The 21,881-nt window shown below is 42.1% G+C and overlaps 3 protein-coding genes across 3 annotated transcripts; all 3 read right to left on the bottom strand.

The window, feature by feature from the left end:
* Positions 1-9,270: 9,270 nt before the first annotated feature.
* LOC310927980 (peptidyl-prolyl cis-trans isomerase-like) lies at positions 9,271-10,436 on the bottom strand. Its single transcript, XM_083890440.1, has one exon. It carries the CDS (start codon positions 10,366-10,368, stop codon positions 9,874-9,876), a length of 495 nt encoding a protein of 164 aa, XP_083746566.1. The 5' UTR covers positions 10,369-10,436; the 3' UTR covers positions 9,271-9,873.
* Positions 10,437-13,491: 3,055 nt separating this feature from the next.
* Positions 13,492-14,397, bottom strand: LOC310926858 (peptidyl-prolyl cis-trans isomerase-like). Its single transcript, XM_083889064.1, has one exon. The coding sequence runs from the start codon at positions 14,323-14,325 to the stop codon at positions 13,831-13,833; it is 495 nt and encodes a 164-aa protein (XP_083745190.1). The 5' UTR covers positions 14,326-14,397; the 3' UTR covers positions 13,492-13,830.
* Positions 14,398-16,985: 2,588 nt separating this feature from the next.
* Positions 16,986-17,816, bottom strand: LOC310927989 (peptidyl-prolyl cis-trans isomerase-like). Its single transcript, XM_083890449.1, has one exon. It carries the CDS (start codon positions 17,780-17,782, stop codon positions 17,288-17,290), a length of 495 nt encoding a protein of 164 aa, XP_083746575.1. The 5' UTR covers positions 17,783-17,816; the 3' UTR covers positions 16,986-17,287.
* Positions 17,817-21,881: the final 4,065 nt, after the last annotated feature.

A 21,881-nucleotide genomic window follows, 5' to 3' on the forward strand; every position in this document is an offset into this window, starting at 1 on the left:
ATGCTATACAGAAATATTAGTTTAATTATGTGATTTGTCAGGTTCGGCAGGAGAATTGATCATTTTGTTTTAGCTGTTAATAAAAACAGGAATTTAATGTTTCTTTGAGGAGATTGTTTGAGTCATATCTTTAATGGCGTTAGAAGTTAACACTTAATGGTAATTCTATCGACATGTCACTGTTAAAAGAGCAAATAAATAGAGATAATATTTTTGTTGTTTTTTCCCCACAGAAAGTATATTTAAAAAGTGGACAATTCTGTTAAATTTGACAAATCATGAGAAGACACTGGTCTATAATCTTCTTAAAATGGACCAAAATCATCATCACATTACATTGAAGAGCTGAAATTAGACTTAAATTACATTTAAATGAATTTCTTTTTCTAATCAGTGTTGTCACAATAATACGTCTACTTAATATACACTCTGTTTTTTGTATAGAATTGGTCAAAATAAATGATTAGAAACAAAATGGACAAACTGTTTTCTCCTCGTGTCAGAGGGGGAGAAGAAGCGGAGGACCGGGTCTTCATGGCGGCTGACCGCGGACCGTGGACCGGGTCTTCAGTGTCTTCATGGCGGCTGACCGCGGACCGTGGACCGGGTCTTCGGTGTCTTCATGGCGGCTCGGTGTCTTCATCCATCGTCTTCTTCTCCAACAGAACATTCTGGAACTCTTCGCTTTGGCTCGACACGGCCGACAGTTCCCCGACATCTCTGCCCTCTCAGACATCGTGTAGCACGGTCTTCTTCCTATACCTGGCCGCCGCCACACCTGACCTGCTTATCAAATGTTTGCTCCATTTCCCATGATGCAGCGCTTCCCGTTGGGCGAATTGGTCACGTGTGTCCGGTTTTCTTCTTCTTCTTGCTTAATGGCGGTTGACAACATAGACATTTACAGTTTTTCTCAAATGCTAAAACACAAAACACGCAAAGGTTTGCCTGAAAGGCTTCACATTTGGCAGGTGACTTATTTAGCATTAGCATAACGATAAAAACTGGAATCACTGGCACCAGTTCCCTTTGCCATAGAGGGGGGAGTGAATATGAGGGGACACAGACTTGAACAGCAGCTAACATTAGCGTCAGAATGCTAGCTGACGCTAATGCTAACGCTAACTAGTAGAAGCAATGCTTCAAAGGTGCTGATGAAGAATTGTCTGCTGTGGGTTTAGTACCCCCAAGAAATAATTTAACTTCTATACTTTATATTTTGTTCATAAGTATATAATGTCAGTTATTTACAGTGTAATATATATATATATATATATATATATAATATATATTTTTTTAACTAAGTATATAGTTTTTTAAAAGTTATTTACAGTATTTTATTGTTCTTTACATTTATATTTTCACATTTGGAATAAAAAACCCTTTGTCAGATTATATATTAGCATAATGGTGATGAACACTGGTCAAATGGGCCCCCTGGGAATTGTTGCTTGGGGCCCCGACAGACCCTAGAACGGCCTCTGTGTGTATTAACACACAAACAATTAGAACAACACTATTAACCTAACTAATAGCAAATGAACATCAAAGGTTTCACCTGTGGTTGATGATGTAATGAAGATGGTATGGTCAGTCCTCTCTGTTCACCACACAAACCTAGACAACATGAAATCGACAAGAATGCAACATGGCACGTGTCAAATGCGTAAAATCCCTAAATTCAAGCTGAGTGGCCTGCACGCGTCTTACAGAACAAGCTCACGGTTTACTGAGCTCTGTCTGCAGGGGAAATATTGTGATGCAGTTGTCAGAGTTGAGGATGTGGACTATAAAATTCACAAGTTTGTCCTGTGTGACAGCAGCCCTTACTTCAGGTGAGTTTATCACGTGATCTCAGTTGAACGCAGTCATTGCTATGAGCCTCCACATGAGGGCGATGCTGGAGTCAATCCCAGCTGACAAAAGCACGAGGTGCACACAGGTCACTGGTCCACTGCAGAGATGAGCAGCAGTTTAACTCTCACATTCACACCCATGGTCAATTTAGATTGTCCAGTTAACATCTGCATGTTTTTGGACTGTGGGAAGAAACGGGAGAACCTGGAGAAAAACCCACATGAGAACATGTCAGTGTTACCCACATCACTCTGTTTGGGGACCTACTTTTTAAAGATGACAAATCCTGGTGACCCACTTCAAAATGCATTCATCTTCGCAAGTTACTGCCATTTCAGTAACAAAATACACGTTTGAACAGATAATTTTCAGCCATTTTCACAATCACAACCTCGTGTTATGCTTGTTATTGAAAGAGGAAATAATAAACGATTATTTGAGCAACCCCCCAAAAGAATCACCACCTACCGAGATGAGCCGCAACCCAGTATGTATGACATAAACCTGTTTTTGTATGACATACATAAAAAAACCGTTATCCGACAAGTTATTTAATTGATTTTGTGACTCAAAGAATAACTGAAGCAATGTAACGGTCCAGTGTGTAACATTGAGGAGGGTTTATTGGCAGAAATAGAATATACTACACACAGGTGTTTGTGGTATCACTGAGCGTCAGAGTCAGATAAGGGGGCTGAGGTGAGCCAATTATTTTGCTAGAATGATTTATTGTGTTAGAGCATTGGTTCTCAAAGTGCGGCCTGGGGGCCAATGGCGGCCCACAGAAACATTTCTGGCGGCCCGCAATGAATTACAGTTGATAGTTTTAATCCAGCAGCTACTAAACTTATTAAATGTTTATTGGACATTACTGGATACAGACCAATAAGTGTAAACTGTACAACTGTATTTACTATGTCATCAAATTTTGGATGACATAGTGACACAGTATAGTATGACGTTTTTGTCAAATTTTGTACCAAATATTTTTGGAAAAAAATTGTCAAATTTGGGACAGCATATATGTCATTTTTGTCAAATTTTGGACCAAATTTTTTTTTGAAAAAAATTGTCAAATTTGGGACGATGTACAACGTTTTTGTCAAATTTTGGACCAAATTTGGGACGGCATATGTAATTTTTGTCAAATTTTGGACCAATTTTTTTTTGATTATTTTTTTTTAATATGGGACGACATAGTATTGTACAGCGTTTTTGTCAAATTTTGGACCAAAAACTTTTTCCCCAAAAATTTTTAAAATTTTGAAAGACATAGTATAGTATGACTTTTTTGTCAAATTTTGGACCAATTTTTTTTTTTTTTAATTTGTCAAATTTGGGACGACATATTATTGTACAACGTTTTTGTCAAATTTTGGACCAAATTTGGGACGGCATATGTAATTTTTGTCAAATTTTGGACCAATTTTTTTTTGATTTTTCTTTTTAAAATATGGGACGACATAGTATTGTGCAACGTTTTTGTCAAATTTTGGACCAAAAACTTTTTCCCCAAAAAATTGTAAAACTTTTAACGACATAGTATAGTATGACGTTTTTGTCAAATTTTGGACGCCATAGTTATTACAAATGGGATTTCTTTCAGTTTTTTCCCTTTGGCGGCCCTCAGTCCAATGTTGGGTTCCTAAATTGGCCCTCAGGTATCACAACTTTGAGAACCCCTGTGTTAGAGTTTAGTTTTGTGTTTGATGGTGAGCAGGTTTGTACCAGGAGCAAATGTTGAAGGTGAGAACAGATTCAATTTAGAAGTAGACCGAGATTAAGATGTCCTTGTTGACCTGGAAGGTTGTCTTCCTAGGTATTTAAAACTCTGAACCTGTTCCACCAGCTGTTTTATCTCTGCCCCACAGTTTAGCTACTTGGTCTTTGGGATGTTGAGCTCCACAGAATGTTTGGACTAGATCACAGACTTGTCAAACGTCTTATCAATCAGACGTTTGACAGGGTAATACAGGTCCTCTACTCTTTAATCTGTTTCATATCCTTCCTCTGGAGCCTCTTTTCCTTCAAATCTGCTGTCCCTTGTGCCCCTAAAGTATCTCATGAGGTTGTTGTTGAGGAGGGATCTGTATGCTGGCTCTGGTTGGCGTCTTAGCTCCAGTACATAGTCCAGTAGGTGAGCCTACCTGGAGTTTGTGTTCACTGGGGAACGTCTGCTTGAGAAGAAGTGAACGATGTTATCAGTGTGAGTTAAATTGATTTTCTCTCTCTTGACCCTCAGCCCATTCTTCAGTCCCCGGTGGAACGCAAACGCAATGGTTTTTGTCATCCACGGCCTGTCTGCCGACATCATGCAGCTCATCATAGAGTTTGCGTACTCTGGCTCTGTTCTGGTGACGAAGGACAACGCAGAGGAGGTAACGCTAGCAGCCGACATGCTCGATGTGCAGGGTGTAGTGCACGCCTGCTCCGACTTCTTTGGTGAGCAGCTCTGCCCAGAGAACTGCATCGGCATCTGGCAGTTCACACATGTCTTCTTCCACCCCGATCTGCAGCGCAAGGTCTGTCATTACATCACTGATCACTTTGACGAGGTGGTTCCCTGCGAGGAGTTTCTGCAGCTCTCTCCGCAGGAGCTCGCTGACATCCTCGGTAGGGACGAGCTCAACGTGAGGAATGAGAGCAATGTGTTTGAGGCCATCCTTCGCTGGATCTCCCACAAACACAAAGAGAGAGAGAAACACATTACTGTGCTTTTTTCCAAGGTACACATTTGTTACTTCATGTTGAGTCCATGTGGTTTACTGTGCATATTTAGCATTGAGCAGATTATGTTTCCCGATTGCTGCAGTGCTTCATTTGGTTCATTTGGGAAACCAAAACCCCACATAATCTGTAAACTTCAATTCTAGTCCAGTTTGGGTTTAGGCTGATTTACTACCAATGTAGACGTGCACTAAATTCTGAAGATCCTCTGGAAATTCTGTATGTGTGAACACAAATATCCACAGAAGTTGCTTTGGAGATTGCCCTTCAAGCTCCCTGGTGCAATCTCCAGTGGATGTCTGAGTGAGCGCAGGAGAAACTCCACAATGTATTATGCCTCGTGCATGCCAGTTGCCATCTGCTTGTGAATGCCTTGTTATTATCAGGGTAAACCCTGATAATCTCCATTTGTGTGAATGGCAGACTCTCCGCAGAATCTCCCCAACCCTAATCCCCAGACGTCTCTGAGTCAACGTCTGAAAACACAAGTTAACGCATTCCCTCCTCTCGTCTTTTGTTCAGTTCCGGATGGCCCTGACGAGCACTGCGTACATCTACATGGACGTGATGACCAACGAGCTGGTGAAGAACACCGAGTGCCAGAAAATGATCGGCAACGCCCTCCAACTCATCCAGTACATGAAAGAAGAACCCTCTTGTGCTCTGCGCAACCCTCTCGCCCGCCCACGCCTGCCCAGTGCCATCCTGTTGGCCATCGTGGGCTGCACGCACAAGAATCAGTCCGGAGGAATCGTGGCTTACGACGCCGGCGTCGACCGTTGGATCAAAGTGGCCAACACCCTGGGGCATCCTTGGAAAAGCCACAGCACCGCTTTCCTCGGCGGGAACGTCTACACTGTCGGGGGCTTTGAGGGTTTGCTGTGTCACAACACCGTGACCAGGTTCAATCTGAGCACGCACACCTGGCACGAAGTGTCGCCGATGTGTCACCGTCGCGGGGACCTGAGCGCGACGGTGCTGAACGGGTGCATCTATGCCATCGGAGGCTTCGACGGCCTCATCAAACTCAGCAGTGCAGAGCGCTACAGGCCCACAGATGACGAGTGGGAAGGCATCGCGCCCATGTGTCAGCCCAGGAGCCAGGCCAGCTGCACAACCCTGCACAAAAAGGTGAGTGAAACAAAGAGGTTCGGAAGGGTGAATTATTATTGTGTATGATGCAACACAATAATGCATAATATATAATATAGATATAGTCTAAAAACACAGTCTCCCATTTGATTTAGTCTGATCGTTCTTTCTTTAGATTTACATTTGTGGTGGATATGATGGTCGAGAGATCCTGCAGACGGCTGAATGCTACGACCCAGAGAGCAACCAATGGACAATGATCGCACCCATGATCCAAAGACGCTGTGGACACGGAGTCATCGCACATGCAGGCTGTGTCTACGCAGTGAGTATCTGAAACACTTCTGACGCCTGCACACATACACACACACACAGATGTGGTGCACAGTGGTTTGAAGCTGGTCAGACTGACTTAGTGACACGACAACACGGACCTGGAATATTGATGACAAGACTTACTGTACATTTTAACCACTGAACATGTGTTATCTGTTAACCGAACTAGTCATTAGTGATGCACGTTTTTCATTATCCCCCCCCCAAAAAGTAGTCATATGCAGTATCAGCCTTACATGGGTTGCATGTCGTCCCTGTGTGTGCATGGGTTTTCTAAGGTCCAAAAACATGCAGAGGTTCATTGAGCACTGTAAATTACCCATAGATTTGAATGTGAATGGATGTATGTTTGTCTCTGTGATGGCCCTGCGATGGACTGGCGAACTGTCCAGTTTGTACCGCGCCTTTCGCCCTGTGTCAGCTGGACTTGGCTCCAGTGATCTCAGATTATCATGTAAGCATGCTAATAATCCTAAATCATTATAATCCTTTCTGGGAGCATCAAATCTCATGGTAATTATTATTTACTAAGACCATTCAGTCACAATCATAGATTTTAACATCATTACAGGAAAAGATTGGGTTCGATTAGCAATGTCTGCACCTAATTCCTCACAGTGGTGGTAACATCCATCCATCACAATGACTCGTGTTCCTGCGAGTACACCATCTAAATCAACATGTTTCATGTCCAGTTAACGCCTTGATGTAATTCCTTTTCTACCACAGGTCGGCGGCCACGTGGACTACTACACCTTTCTCAGCAGTGCCGAGTTCTACGACCCCAAAAACAACAGGTGGCAGTTGTTGTCCTCCATGTGGACCATCCGCAGCAGCTTCGGCCTCGGAGTGATCAACGAGCGGATCTATGCGGTCGGTGGCCGCAGCCTCCTCAGAAGCACCAGGAGAGTGGAGTACTACGACCGGACGGTGGATCAGTGGATCCAGGCCTGCAACATCGAGAAACCCAGCAGCAAGCTGAGCTGCTGCGTGGTGTCCGGGATCCCCAACATGGCCGAGTACGCCGTCCCTCGTGACTCTCTGCCGTTTGTGCTTTTGGAAGAAAGGACTTTGGTGTCGAGCGATTCGGACTTTAGAGCATCATCGCGGCAAAGCTCCGCCCTTTTTCTCCGATGCTTTGATACATTTCTCAACTCTTCCTTAACATTTGCGTTGTGGTCATTTTTCAAAAAAGTCAGAAGTTCTTTTTTGTTTCTCCTCGGTGTTGTGGGGCACTTGGCATCCTTGACGGTGTTAGATCAGTCGGTGAATAACTAATAATATAAATGCTCTGTGGTCGATCTGATGCGTAACACATTCACTTTTCCAGATAGAGCAATTTATGAATTCAGGTAGAATGGTTGCCATGGTTACTGGTTTTTATTTTTCAAGGACATTATGGAGTTATGCTTTTATCAGCTATTATAAGCTATTATCAGTGATGGGCAAGCTGCGTGGAAACTGTAGAGCAGACATTCCCAGACTTAAGAACGCCAGGGTCCACTCAAACGTTGAATCGTGACTCTAAACAAAAACAAGGCTCGGATCAATAATTCTAATACACAAACACTCTGTGCAGATTAATAATCAGTCTACGTCACTTTATTTTTGAACTTGTCTGTCTTTCAACACATGCATGTGGGCATTACAGCTGGAGCGCCATGTTATATATTTGAAAGGTTTGGCTTCACAACAAGTGCTCAATCTCAAAGTCTGTAATTATTCCTCAACATTAAAAAAAACAAAAACAAAAAATGTATGACTTAAAATACTGAAATATTAGGCCTGTGTGCTGACCAGCTGACACTGGATATTTATTTCGACATATTAATTTCTACACTAGGTCAGATAAGAGAAAAAACACACTATTTAAGTGCCATGGCTTTGTTTTATTCCTTCCATGTTCTTATGCAGCTGAACATGTGCCGCTTCTTTCAAAATAAAATACAAATATTGGCCTCTCTATGAGCTCACTTGTTGTTGTTGTTTTTTTTACCTGAATTCTGCAGAAAGCATGATGCTGTCATGACGATTCAAACAACATCGTCACAAAACTACCGTGGTGAAGGTGAGGTTGTTTATCATGACTTAGTTTTCAAAGCTTTGGATGTATTGGGATGCTTATCGCATCTATATATTCACTTAGATCGGGGTCTCTAACTCAAATGACCTGGGGGCCAATGCACATCTATTGTGGTCAAGAGGGAGCAGGCCTAGAGAACAAAAAGTGGGGGAAAAAAAACCAAATGTGCACAATATTGCATCATGATATTGCACGTATACTTAAAGGTACAATGTGTAGTATTTATGGGTTTATATAACCCAAAATCCACTTTTTTTTATACATATTATGTGCTCCTGCATTGTCTAGTCGCTGTATAATAGTTTTTGTTTCATTTTCGTAGTGTTTCAAAAAGTCATGTAAAATAACATGACCGCGGACCGCGGTTGCATAGCCACTGTTAGCAGCGAGACGCCATGTTTCTACCGGAGCCTGTAAGGATAAACGCGAGAGAACAAAACAAGCGTCTCTTTACTTGTAGCAGGAAGTCCCGCCTCCTCTCTCTCCGCTTCGTCTGCTACGGCCGCGGTAGCTCCGCCCTCTCCCTCGCCTCATGAACCTCATCTGCTGACACGGAGAAAGACGACGAGGACGACATTTGACCGGCTGCGGATACCGTAGCGCTCAGGGAAGGGAGGGGGTGAGCAGAGGAGCAGGTCTTAGTTGTAAATTTCAGCCTCTCCTCTAGATGGCACTATAAACTACTTATTTCCCCTTTAATAATACTATTTATGCTGCAAAATCAGTGTATTAATATCAAAAACAGACATTTATTTTAAATTACATCAATAATAGTGTGGACAACTGTAATTAATATTTGTGCCAGAAGCCGATTCGGCCACTGCCATTCGTGTCTCGGGCCCTAACAAGCGTATTTAGATATGTAATTGAATGTTATATATGATACATTTAATAATGGGATAATTATGACCAAATGTCTTATTACTGTTATAAATAAAATTGCTAGCAAACATATTATATTATATCGCCTCGCTGGCAGCTGGGCATCAGCTACTCACCGTGTTTAAAAGACGCTGAGGTTGTGGGCCATGTTTTCACTATAAAATGATATAGAGTGGGGGGGCCGCAAGTAATCGACTAAGGGGTCGCATGTGGCCCCCGGGCCGCCATTTTGAGACCCCTGACTTAGATTCCTTAGAAATAATGGATTCAACAATTTCCTTTGCATTTGTGACTTTTATTTTGCAAGCAAAAAGATCTATTATGAAGAGTGTATAACTTCATTTCCCATTGAAAAAAAATAAACCAGATGCACAAAAGAAAAACAGGATCTGTACATAATGATCCTGATCACAGCAGATCCAAGTGAGAATAGAAGGAAATTTAAAAAAGCGCTTCAGGGGAACATTCTCCACGTGGTGCAAACATAAGGAACGGAATGTAATTTCGAATAAATCAAAAATATGTAAAGGACAAACTCCACCGAAATACAAAATACATGTGCAGTACAATTAACTGAATGTTTTTACAGGGTATACAACATTTTAGCTAGATTTCTATTCAGTCGAACATGTGACGTTAGAAGGAGCTTCTTGTGGAATGTGGATTTCCGGGATGAGCGTGCACTTTTTTTTTTTCTTCTTTCAATTCTTCAGGGGTCTTTTAATTCGCTTTTCTGCCAAAGTTCCACTTACGATTCAATTCCAAAAAACAAACAAAAAAACGATTTGTATTCGTAAAAAAAATGGAGAGAGGTCTGAAGAGAGGAAATCGACGCAAAAGAAACTTTCAGAGGCAAAGTCACAAATGCAGCCGCAGATCAGCTCAGTTGCAGGGACTTAGAGCTGCCCACAGTCGGCGATCGTAATTTTCTTTTTGGTTTTTCCACTTGATGAGCCATAACTCTCCATCTTCCTAACCACATCCATTCCCTCCACCACCTCGCCGAACACCACATGTTTCCCGTCGAGCCATGATGTTTTTTCTGTGCAGATAAAGAACTGGGATCCGTTGGTATTCGGTCCGGCGTTGGCCATGGACAGAGTACCGGGGACAAGGTGCTTCAGGGTGAAGTTCTCATCCGCGAACTTTTCGCCGTAGATCGACTTTCCACCGGTTCCGTTGTGCATGGTGAAGTCACCGCCCTGGCACATGAACTGAGGGATGACCCGGTGGAAGCCAGAAGCTTTGAAGCCAAAGCCCTTTTCTCCGGTGCAGAGGGCGCGGAAGTTCTCGGCAGTTTTGGGCACCACGTCGTCACGAAGCTCCATCACGATCCGGCCAAGGGTTTGGCCGTCAGCAGTGATGTCGAAGAAAACTTTGGTTCTGGACATTTTTGCGGATGAATCGAAGACGGTGGACCGTGGACTTCAGTCAGTCGAAATGAGGGTTAGTTCAGGAAGTACTGAAAATCCAGGAAGTACTGAAAATCCAGGAAGTACCGAGAAGTGCTTTCCGGCAAACTGGGCACGTCCGGTGCATTGCTGCCCCGTAGCGGTGTGGAAGCGGTACTGACGCAATGTATGTTTTTTAGAAAGCGACAGAGTTGGCAGATCTCCAGGGATGAGGCCACATTTCTCTTTTGTACAAAATTAAGTCACGTCAATTTTATTTATAGCACAACAACGCAGTTTACCTCGCAGGTGACATCCTCCATCCTTAGAGCAGGGGTGTCAAACTAATGTTTACTGAGAGCCACATCAGCATAATGGTTACCCTCAAGGGGTCAGATGTAACTGTCATACAGAATAAATGTAACTAAATGTAACCAAATATAATGTAGAATAAAGGTGACTACTCTGTAAAATATTTCTAAATTACTTTCTGTATTTATTACTTATTCAATTTCACTCGTCGCATGATACACTGCGATCTAGTGCCGTCACTTTGTGGATAACACAAACACCATGCATTGTGGGAAATGTAGTTTATGGTCAACGCACGCCTTAAAGGTACAATATGTAGTATTTATGGGTTTATATAACCCAAAATCCACTTTTTTATACATATTATGTGCTCCTGCATTGTCTAGTCGCTGTATAATAGTTTTTGTTTCATTTTCGTAGTGTTTCAAAAAGTCATGTTAAATAACATGACCGCGGACCGCGGTTGCATAGCCACTGTTAGCAGCGAGACGCCATGTTTCTACCGGAGCCTGTAAGGACAAACGCGAGAGAACAAAACAAGCGTCTCTTTACTTGTAGCAGGAAGTCCCGCCTCCTCTCTCTCTCCGCTTCGTCTGCTACGGCCGCGGTAGCTCCGCCCTCTCCCTCGCCTCACGAACCTCATCTGCTGACACGGAGAAAGACGACGAGGACGACATTTGACCAGCTGAGGATACCGTAGCGCTCAGGGAAGGGAGGGGGTGAGCAGAGGAGCAGGTCTTTGTTGTAAATTTCAGCCTCTCCTCTAGATGGCACTATAAACTACTTATTTCCCCTTTAAAGCAGCATAGACCTATTTTAACACTGCTTTTTAAGACCAATTAATCACTCATAAAATGACGTGGCGGGCCACATCTGGCCCCCGGGCCTCAAGTTAAACACATGTGCCTTAGACCCTCACCCTGGAGGAAAAACTCCACAAAACAAAAAGGGGAGACATGGGACGAACAGGACAGATGTGCTGTAGTTTTACAGAGGACAATTTCAGCAGATTTACAAACAAAACATCATATTTACACATAGAGTACATGAACCATGTGCAACGGAAGAGGACACAGATGGAGGCAGATGATCCGCTGTGGTGACCCCTAAAGGGAGAAGCCCAAAGAAGTAGAGCACGTCTAAACACCACTTTGATTCTCAAAGCTTTAATAAAACAGTCACTGTTCACAGCTGCCTTAACCATTACAAACCACATACAGTACATGACTGCAAAGTGTCCTGAGACATTAGCTTCTGTGGTGATTTATCCTTTATATATAAGGGAAATAGATTTAATCAAAGAAACAAAAGCAGCAACTGTTATCACAAACCAGTCCAACTATTAATATTAGTGTCCGTGTATGATAAACAATCAGAACCACTGGCACACTGCAGAAGTGTCTGGAGAGCATCTAAGAGAGCACGTAGAAGATGAATCAAAGTCTATTTAGGTGTTTTCTTCTGACTTCCCCATGAGAGGCTCATTTTGGGTCTGTTCATGAAACCAAATACTGAAGAGAATTAAATGTCTTTGACCAGTTTTCACTGGCACATGTGCCTAAAATAAAACAAAACAAAAATAAAACAAAACAAAACAGCTTAATCCAAAAGCTTAGAGTGCTCTATCCTCGTAATGGTCCAGTCTGGTAGCACCCCTTTAGTAAACTCCCTCTGGAATCTGCCAGGACGACGAGCAGACAACACACGTTAGTTAGTCACATAAACCTGATCGTCTGCTCTCTCACCGTTAGACGTGCACAGATATACTCACTCATAGTTTGCAGTTAGCAGTCTCTTTTTTTCTGTTTCTCCCTCTCCACCAATGGCAACCTTGAAGAGTCGAGCTCCCTCTATAGATTCATCAGGAAGGTTTGCACTGGTCAGATACCAGAAGCGCATCAAAATACTGACAAACTTCCTCCCTGATGAGAAACAAACACAATTAATACTGACACTGTTTTTATAATTAGGGATGGGTATGAGGATTTTATCACTACTTCTAATGAGTAATACAGATACTTATCTGTACTAACCTTTATACGCCAAAATTAAGACATGATATTTTAATCCCTGCTTTCTCTGGATGTAGGGGATGTATGGTCAAATGTCTCTCAGCATCACAGCTGGGAGGTTACACTATGATGTCATTCTGCTATGAGCAGCAGAAACACTTGACAGTCACTGTTTGTTGTCACTTACGTGACAGAGAAACATTCAAGGAAAAACATTTCTCTTTTTGCTCCAGTTAATACTCACAGATTGATTTTAAATACATATATGCTGACTTTCTGCATATGCATTCATTATCTCCAACTCCACCGGGGAGAAGTAGGAGGAATAGAAGTCTTCTTATCACTTTTTGCCATAGTGATTATCATGTTATCTGTGTTCTATTGATGAGGGCTTTTTATATCCTCGTGCACAGGCTTCACTCAGAGTTGAACTACGTTTTATCACCTGTTCTGAAACTGAAAACTCAGAGTTTGACAGCTCAGAGTTGGTTTTAAGTCAGAGTTTGTTGAACCTGCTTTATGAAACAGGCCCCTGGTAGCTTGATCATCAGGATTGTTGGGAATTGGAAAAGTGCATAAACATAACAAAAAATATTGATAGCAGCACCGTTTGTCCATATTTGATCCATATTTTGGTACTCACTAATTTAGTGCAGACTCTCTACTCATAATTAGGGCTGCAACGATTACTCGAGTGATTCGATTAGCTCGATTATAAAAATTCCTCGAGGTAAATAAATCAAAATGATACTAAATCAAAAATATTTAAAGGACAAACTCCACAGAAATACAAAATACATGTGCAGTACAATTTACTGAATGTTTTTACAGGGTATACAACATTTTAGCTAGATTTCTATTCAGTCGAACATGTGACGTTAGAAGGAGCTTCTTGTGGAATGTGGATTTCCGGGATGAGCGTGCACTTTTTTTTTTTCTTCTTTCAATTCTTCAGGGGTCTTTTAATTCGCTTTTCTGCCAAAGTTCCACTTACGATTCAATTCCAAAAAACAAACAAAAAAACGATTTGTATTAGTAAAAAAAATGGAGAGAGGTCTGAAGAGAGGAAATCGACGCAAAAGAAACTTTCAGAGGCAAAGTCACAAATGCAGCCGCAGATCAGCTCAGTTGCAGGGACTTAGAGCTGCCCACAGTCGGCGATCGTAATTTTCTTTTTGGTTTTTCCACCTGATGAGCCATAACTCTCCATCTTCCTAACCACATCCATTCCCTCCACCACCTCGCCGAACACCACATGTTTCCCGTCGAGCCATGATGTTTTTTCTGTGCAGATAAAGAACTGGGATCCGTTGGTATTCGGTCCGGCGTTGGCCATGGACAGAGTACCGGGTTTAAGGTGCTTCAGGGAGAAGTTCTCATCCGCGAACTTTTCGCCGTAGATCGACTTTCCACCGGTTCCGTTGTGCCTGGTGAAGTCACCGCCCTGGCACATGAATTCAGGAATTATGCGGTGGAAGCCAGAAGCTTTGAAGCCAAAGCCCTTTTCTCCAGTGCAGAGGGCGCGGAAGTTCTCGGCAGTTTTGGGCACCACGTCGTCACGAAGCTCCATCACGATCCGGCCAAGGGTTTGGCCGTCAGCAGTGATGTCGAAGAAAACTTTGGTTCTGGACATTTTTGCGGATGAATCGAAGACGGTGGACCGTGGACTTCAGTCAGTCGAAATGAGGGTTAGTTCAGGAAGTACTGAAAATCCAGGAAGTACCGAGAAGTGCTTTCCGGCAAACTGGGCACGTCCGGTGCATTGCTGCCCCGTAGCGGTGTGGAAGCGGTACTGACGCAATGTATGTTTTTTAGAAAGCGACAGAGTTGGCAGATCTCCAGGGATGAGGCCACATTTCTCTTTTGTACAAAATTAAGTCACGTCAATTTTATTTATAGCACAACAACGCAGTTTACCTCGCAGGTGACATCCTCCATCCTTAGAGCAGGGGTGTCAAACTAATGTTTATTGAGAGCCACATCAGCATAATGGTTACCCTCAAAGGGCCAGATGTAACTGTCATACAGAATAAATGTAACTAAATGTAACCAAATATAATGTAGAATAAAGGTGACTACTCTGTAAAATATTGCAAAATTACTTTCTGTATTTATTACTTATTCAATGTCACTCGTCGCATGATGCACATACAACGATACCCTGCGATCTAGTGGCGGTGCCGTCACTTTGTGGGTAACACAATCACCATGCATTGTGGGAAATGTAGTTTATGGTCAACGCACGCCTTAAAGCAGCATAGACCTATTCTAACACTGATTTTTAAGACCAATTAATCACTCATAAAATGACGTGGCGGGCCACTGAGTTTGACACATGTGCCTTAGACCCTCACCCTGGAGGAAAAACTCCACAAAACAAAAAGGGGAGACATGGGACGGACAGGACAGATGTGCTGTAGTTTTACAGAGGACAATTTCAGCAGATTTACAAATAAAACATCATATTTACACATAGAGTACATGAACCATGTGCAACGGAAGAGGACACAGATGGAGGCAGATGATCCGCTGTGGTGACCCCTAAAGGGAGAAGCCCAAAGAAGTGGAGCACGTCTAAACACCACTTTGATTCTCAAAGCTTTAATAAAACAGTCACTGTTCACAGCTGCCTTAACCATTACAAACCACATACAGTACATGACTGCAAAGTGTCCTGAGACATTAGCTTCTGTGGTGATTTATCCTTTATATAAGGGAAATAGATTTAATCAAAGAAACAAAAGCAGCAACTGTTATCACAAACCAGCCCAACTATTAATATTAGTGTCCGTGTGTGATAAACAATCAGAACCACTGGCACACTGCAGAAGTGTCTGGAGAGCATCTAAGAGAGCACGTAGAAGATGAATCAAAGTCTATTTAGGTGTTTTCTTCTGACTTCCCCATGAGAGGCTCATTTTGGGTCTGTTCATGAAACCAAATACTGAAGAGAATTAAATGTCTTTGACCAGTTTTCACTGGCACATGTACCTAAAATAAAACAAAAAAACACAGCTTAATCCAAAAGCTTAGAGTGCTCTATCCTCGTAATGGTCCAGTCTGGTAGCACCCCTTTAGTAAACTCCCTCTGGAATCTGCCAGGACGACACACATTTAACACACGTTAGTTAGTCACATAAACCTGATCGTCTGCTCTCTCACCGTTAGACGTGCACAGATATACTCACTCATAGTTTGCAGTTAGCAGTCTTTTTTTTTCTGTTTCTCCCTCTCCACCGATGGCAACCTTGAAGAGTCGAGCTCCCTCTATAGATTCATCGGGAAGGTTTGCACTGGTCAGATACCAGAAGCGCATCAGAATACTGACAAACTTCCTCCCTGATGAGAAACAAACACAATCAATACTGACACTGTTTTTATAATTAGGGATGGGTATGAGGATTTTATCATTACTTCTAATGAGTAATACAGATACTTATCTGTACTAACCTTTATACGCCAAAATTAAGACATGATATTTTAATCCCTGCTTTCTCTGGATGTAGGGGATGTATGGTCAAATGTCTCTCAGCATGTCTCTCAGCATCACAGCTGGGAGGTTACACTATGATGTCATTCTGCTATGAACAGCAGAAACACTTGACAGTCACTGTTTGTTGTCACTTACGTGACAGAGAAACATTCAAGGAAAAACATTTCTCTTTTTGCTCCAGTTTATACTCACAGATTGATTTTAAATACATATATGCTGACTTTCTGCATATGCATTCATTATCTCCAACTCCACCGGGGAGAAGTAGGAGGAATAGAAGTCTTCTTATCACTTTTTGCCATAGTGATTATCATGTTATCTGTGTTCTATTGATGAGGGCTTTTTATATCCTCGTGCACAGGCTTCACTCAGAGTTGAACTACGTTTTATCACCTGTTCTGAAACTGAAAACTCAGAGTTTGACAGCTCAGAGTTGGTTTTAAGTCAGAGTTTGTTGAACCTGCTTTATGAAACAGGCCCCTGGTAGCTTGATCATCAGGATTGTTGGGAATTGGAAAAGTGCATAAACATAACAAAAAATATTGATAGCAGCACCGTTTGTCCATATTTTATCCATATTTTGGTACTCACTAATTTAGTGCAGACTCTCTACTCATAATTAGGGCTGCAACGATTACTCGAGTGATTCGATTAGCTCGATTATAAAAATTCCTCGAGGTAAATAAATCAAAATGATACTAAATCAAAATGACACTAAATCAAAAAATATTTAAAGGACAAACTCCACAGAAATACAAAATACATGTGCAGTACAATTTACTGAATGTTTTTACAGTGTATACAACATTTTAGCTACATTTCTATTCAGTCGAACATGTGACGTTAGAAGGAGCTTCTTGTGGAATGTGGATTTCCGGGATGAGCGTGCACTTTTTTTTTTTCTTCTTTCAATTCTTCAGGGGTCTTTTAATTCGCTTTTCTGCCAAAGTTCCACTTACGATTCAATTCCAAAAAACAAACAAAAAAACGATTTGTATTCGTAAAAAAATGGAGAGAGGTCTGAAGAGAGGAAATCGACGCAAAAGAAACTTTCAGAGGCAAAGTCACAAATGCAGCCGCAGATCAGCTCAGTTGCAGGGACTTAGAGCTGCCCACAGTCGGCGATCGTAATTTTTTCTTTGGTTTTTCCACTTGATGAGCCATTACCCTCCATCTTCTTAACCACATCCATTCCCTCCACCACCTCGCCGAACACCACATGTTTCCCGTCGAGCCATGATGTTTTTGCTGTGCAGATAAAGAACTGGGATCCGTTGGTATTCGGTCCGGCGTTGGCCATGGACAGAGTACCGGCTTTAAGGTGCTTCAGGGTGAAGTTCTCATCCGCGAACTTTTCGCCGTAGATCGACTTTCCACCGGTTCCGTTGTGCCTGGTGAAGTCACCGCCCTGGCACATGAAGCCAGGAATTATGCGGTGGAAGCCAGAAGCTTTGAAGCCAAAGCCCTTTTCTCCGGTGCAGAGGGCGCGGAAGTTCTCGGCAGTTTTGGGCACCACGTCGTTACGAAGCTCCATCACGATCCGGCCAATGGCTTTGCCGTCAGCAGTGATGTCGAAGAAAACTTTGGTTCTGGACATTTTTGCGGATGAATCGAAGACGGTGGACCGTGAACTTCAGTCAGTCGAAATGAGGGTTAGTTCAGGAAGTACTGAAAATCCAGGAAGTACTGAAAATACAGGAAGTACCGAGCATGGATGTATAATATGACCTGGATAGAGCACCGCCCCCTCTGCCTTGAAGACAATTTTTGCATGGTGGCCACTGTGGGTACTGCAACAAAAAATCCCATGGCGCCCAAAAAGCAATTTTCCCATTGACCGCAATAGTAAAAGAGACGCCTGTAAAAGTGTCCACAGGACACCTCGAGACATGGACACGGGCTTTTATAAATCTTTATATTCTATTTTTTTTAATTCATGGAGTTTCATGTTTGAAAAACATTCCTAAAGGCCATAAAAAGCACAGACAAATCGTATTTCTCAGAGTGACGTCACAGCTGTGTACAGGCACAGCCAAGCGCGTTCATGTGGCGTCTCGGGAACAGCGCTGCTGTCAGTGAACCGTACGATATGAAAACTTCATGAGAAATGTGAATAAATGAAGACAATGAGGGGGTTTCGTTTACATTTTTTAAATATTATGACAAAGCAGGTTTTAGTTGTTTATTCGGCGCTCATTAACATTTATTTTATAACGTATTATCGATGTATTAACGAGCTGCTTTGTGGGTTCATTGAGGAGAGGAGACTGACATGCTGCACTTTATCACTGTGTTCAGTCCCGGACATCGTGACACTGATGACGGTGTGGACTGCGGAGCTGTGACCGTGTGATGCACTGAGACCTGCGGTCACTTCACCACTGATTCCCGGGGAGGATGTTTGTCTTATCGTCACTATCGGATCATGAAGTTACTGTTAAATGTGATGAACACGCGAATTATAGTTGAATACAAACGTGTTGAGTGAAAGAATCGGGAGTTATAAACCTACTTTAACACGTTGTTATTGTTCCTAATAATAATTATATAGGTAAGGTAAGTATATAAGGGAAATCAGATAAAAACAACACGATTCCTGTAACACATATAAAGTAATAGTCACGGTCCTAACCCAAATAAACCATGTTTATAGATCGTTTTAATCTTTAACTCCGTCATTGTACTTTTCAGCTTCACTATATTCACTTCGATATCGTTGATTTTGCATTTATTTACAAATCCATGGTTTAAAGCCGAAGTTAACGTGACGGCGGTATTCATGAAATCCGCTAGCTCACGTCATTAGCGTACTCCCATCATGCCTTTCGCTGTTCATGTACGCGCCGAGCAAGTCGATAACGCGGACGGCTCGTTCACATAGCCGAGAGGAATGATGGTAGGGACACTACTGCGCATGCTCTATGGGCCCCGTAACCCGGAAATAAACGCGGAAGTCAAAAACTTTTTTGGCATATGCGCTGGGTGAGCAGCTTCATAGGAATGAACGGAAGCGAAGGGGCGGAGCTCTATCCAGTTCATATTATACATCCATGGGACCGAGAAGTGCTTTCCGGCAAACTGGGCACGTCCGGTGCATTGCTGCCCCGTAGCGGTGTGGAAGCGGTACTGACGCAATGTATGTTTTTTAAAAAAGACAGAGTTGGCAGATCTCCAGGGATGAGGCCACATTTCTCTTTTGTACAAAATTAAGGTCACGTCAATTTTTATTTATAGCACAACAACGCAGTTTACCTCGCAGGTGACATCCTCCATCCTTAGAGCAGGGGTGTCAAAGTCATTTTCACTGAGAGCCACATTAGCATAATGGTTACCCTCAAGGGACCAGATGTAACTGTCATACAGAATAAATGTAACCAAATATAATGTAATATAAATGTAACTACTCTGTTAAATATTGCAAAATTACTTTCTGTATTTATTACTTATTCAATGTCACTCGTCGCATGATGCATATACAATGATACCCTGCGATCTAGTGGCGGTGCCGTCACTTTGTGGGTAACACAATCACCATGAATTGTGGGAAATGTAGTTTATGGTCAACGCACGCCTTAAAGCAGCATAGACCTATTCTAACACTGATTTTTAAGACCAATTAATCACTCATAAAATGACGTGGCAGGCCACTGAGTTTGACACATGTGCCTTAGACCCTCACCCTGGAGGAAAAACTCCACAAAACAAAAAGGGGAGACATGGGACGAACAGGACAGATGTGCTGTAGTTTTACAGAGGGCAATTTCAGCAGATTTACAAATAAAACATCATATTTACACATAGAGTACATGAACCATGTGCAACGGAAGAGGACACGAGAGCGAGGACCAGATGGAGGCAGATGATCCGCTGTGGTGACCCCTAAAGGGAGAAGCCCAAAGAAGTAGAGCACGTCTAAACACCACTTTGATTCTCAAAGCTTTAATAAAACAGTCACTGTTCACAGCTGCCTTAACCATTACAAACCACATACAGTACATGACTGCAAAGTGTCCTGAGACATTAGCTTCTGTGGTGATTTATCCTTTATATATAAGGGAAATAGATTTAATCAAAGAAACAAAAGCAGCAACTGTTACAGTTTTTGTCTGAAGTGTTCACAAACCAGTCCAACTATTAATATTAGTGTCCGTGTGTGATAAACAATCAGAACCACTGGCACACTGCAGAAGTGTCTGGAGAGCATCTAAGAGAGCACGTAGAAGATGAATCAAAGTCTATTTAGGTGTTTTCTTCTGACTTCTCCAATGAAACCAAATACTGAAGAGAATTAAATGTCTTTGACCAGTTTTCACTGGTACATGTGCCTAAAATAAAACAAAAAAACACAGCTTAATCCAAAAGCTTAGAGTGCTCTATCCTCGTAATGGTCCAGTCTGGTAGCACCCCTTTAGTAAACTCCCTCTGGAATCTGCCGGGACGACGAGCAGACAACACACGTTAGTTAGTCACATAAACCTGATCGTTTGCTCTCTCACCGTTAGACGTGCACAGATATACTCACTCATAGTTTGCAGTTAGCAGTCTTTTTTTTTCTGTTTCTCCCTCTCCACCAATGGCAACCTTGAAGAGTCGAGCTCCCTCTATAGATTCATCGGGAAGGTTTGCACTGGTCAGATACCAGAAGCGCATCAGAATACTGACAAACTTCCTCCCTGATGAGAAACAAACCCAATCAATACTGACACTGTTTTTAGAATTAGGGATGGGTATGAGGATTTTATCACTACTTATAATGAGTAATACAGATACTTATCTGTACTAACCTTTATACGCCAAAATTAAGACATGATATTTTAATCCCTGCTTTCTCTGGATGTAGGTACAAGTGATGTAGCAGAGATTTACGTGAGCAGCTACACATCTCAACATAGTGATGGTCAAATGACTCTCAGCTTCACAGCTGGGAGGTTACACTATGTTGTCATTCTGCTATGAGCAGCAGAAACACTTGACAGTCACTGTTTGTTGTCACTTACGTGACAGAGAAACACACGTGTGGAATAGAATTCATGAATAAGTGGAACATTCAAGGAAAAACATTTCTCTTTTTGCTCCAGTTAATGCTCACAGATTGATTTTAAATACATATATGCTGACTTTCTGCATATGCATTCATTATCTCCAACTCCACCGGGGAGAAGTAGGAGGATCGAGCCTTCTTATCACTTTTTGCCATAGTGATTATCATGTTATCTGTGTTCTATTGATGAGGGCTTTTTATATCCTCGTGCACAGGCTTCACTCAGAGTTGAACTACGTTTTATCACCTGTTCTGAAACTGAAAACTCAGAGTTTGACAGCTCAGAGTTGGTTTTAAGTCAGAGATTGTTGAACCTGCTTTCTGAAACAGGCCCCTGGTAGCTTGATCATCAGGATTGTTGGGAATTGGAAAATTGCATAAACGTAACAAAAAATATTGATAGCAGCACCGTTTGTCCATATTTTATCCATATTTTGGTACTCACTAATTTAGTGCAGACTCTCTACTCATAATTAGGGCTGCAACGATTACTCGAGTGATTCGATTAGCTCGATTATAAAAATTCCTCGAGGTAAATAAATCAAAATGATACTAAATCAAAAATATTTAAAGGACAAACTCCACAGAAATACAAAATACATGTGCAGTACAATTTACTGAATGTTTTTACAGTGTATACAACATTTTAGCTAGA

This window comes from Microchirus variegatus (genome assembly GCF_963457635.1).
Source record: "Microchirus variegatus genome assembly, chromosome: 5".
Taxonomy (NCBI): Eukaryota; Metazoa; Chordata; class Actinopteri; order Pleuronectiformes; family Soleidae; genus Microchirus; species Microchirus variegatus.

Excerpts from the sequence above, each read along its gene's own strand:
- LOC310927989 (XM_083890449.1), bottom strand. The coding sequence starts at position 17,782 with ATGTCCAGAACCAAAGTTTTCTTCGACATCACTGCTGACGGCAAAGCC.
- LOC310926858 (XM_083889064.1), bottom strand. The coding sequence starts at position 14,325 with ATGTCCAGAACCAAAGTTTTCTTCGACATCACTGCTGACGGCCAAACC.
- LOC310927980 (XM_083890440.1), bottom strand. The coding sequence starts at position 10,368 with ATGTCCAGAACCAAAGTTTTCTTCGACATCACTGCTGACGGCCAAACC.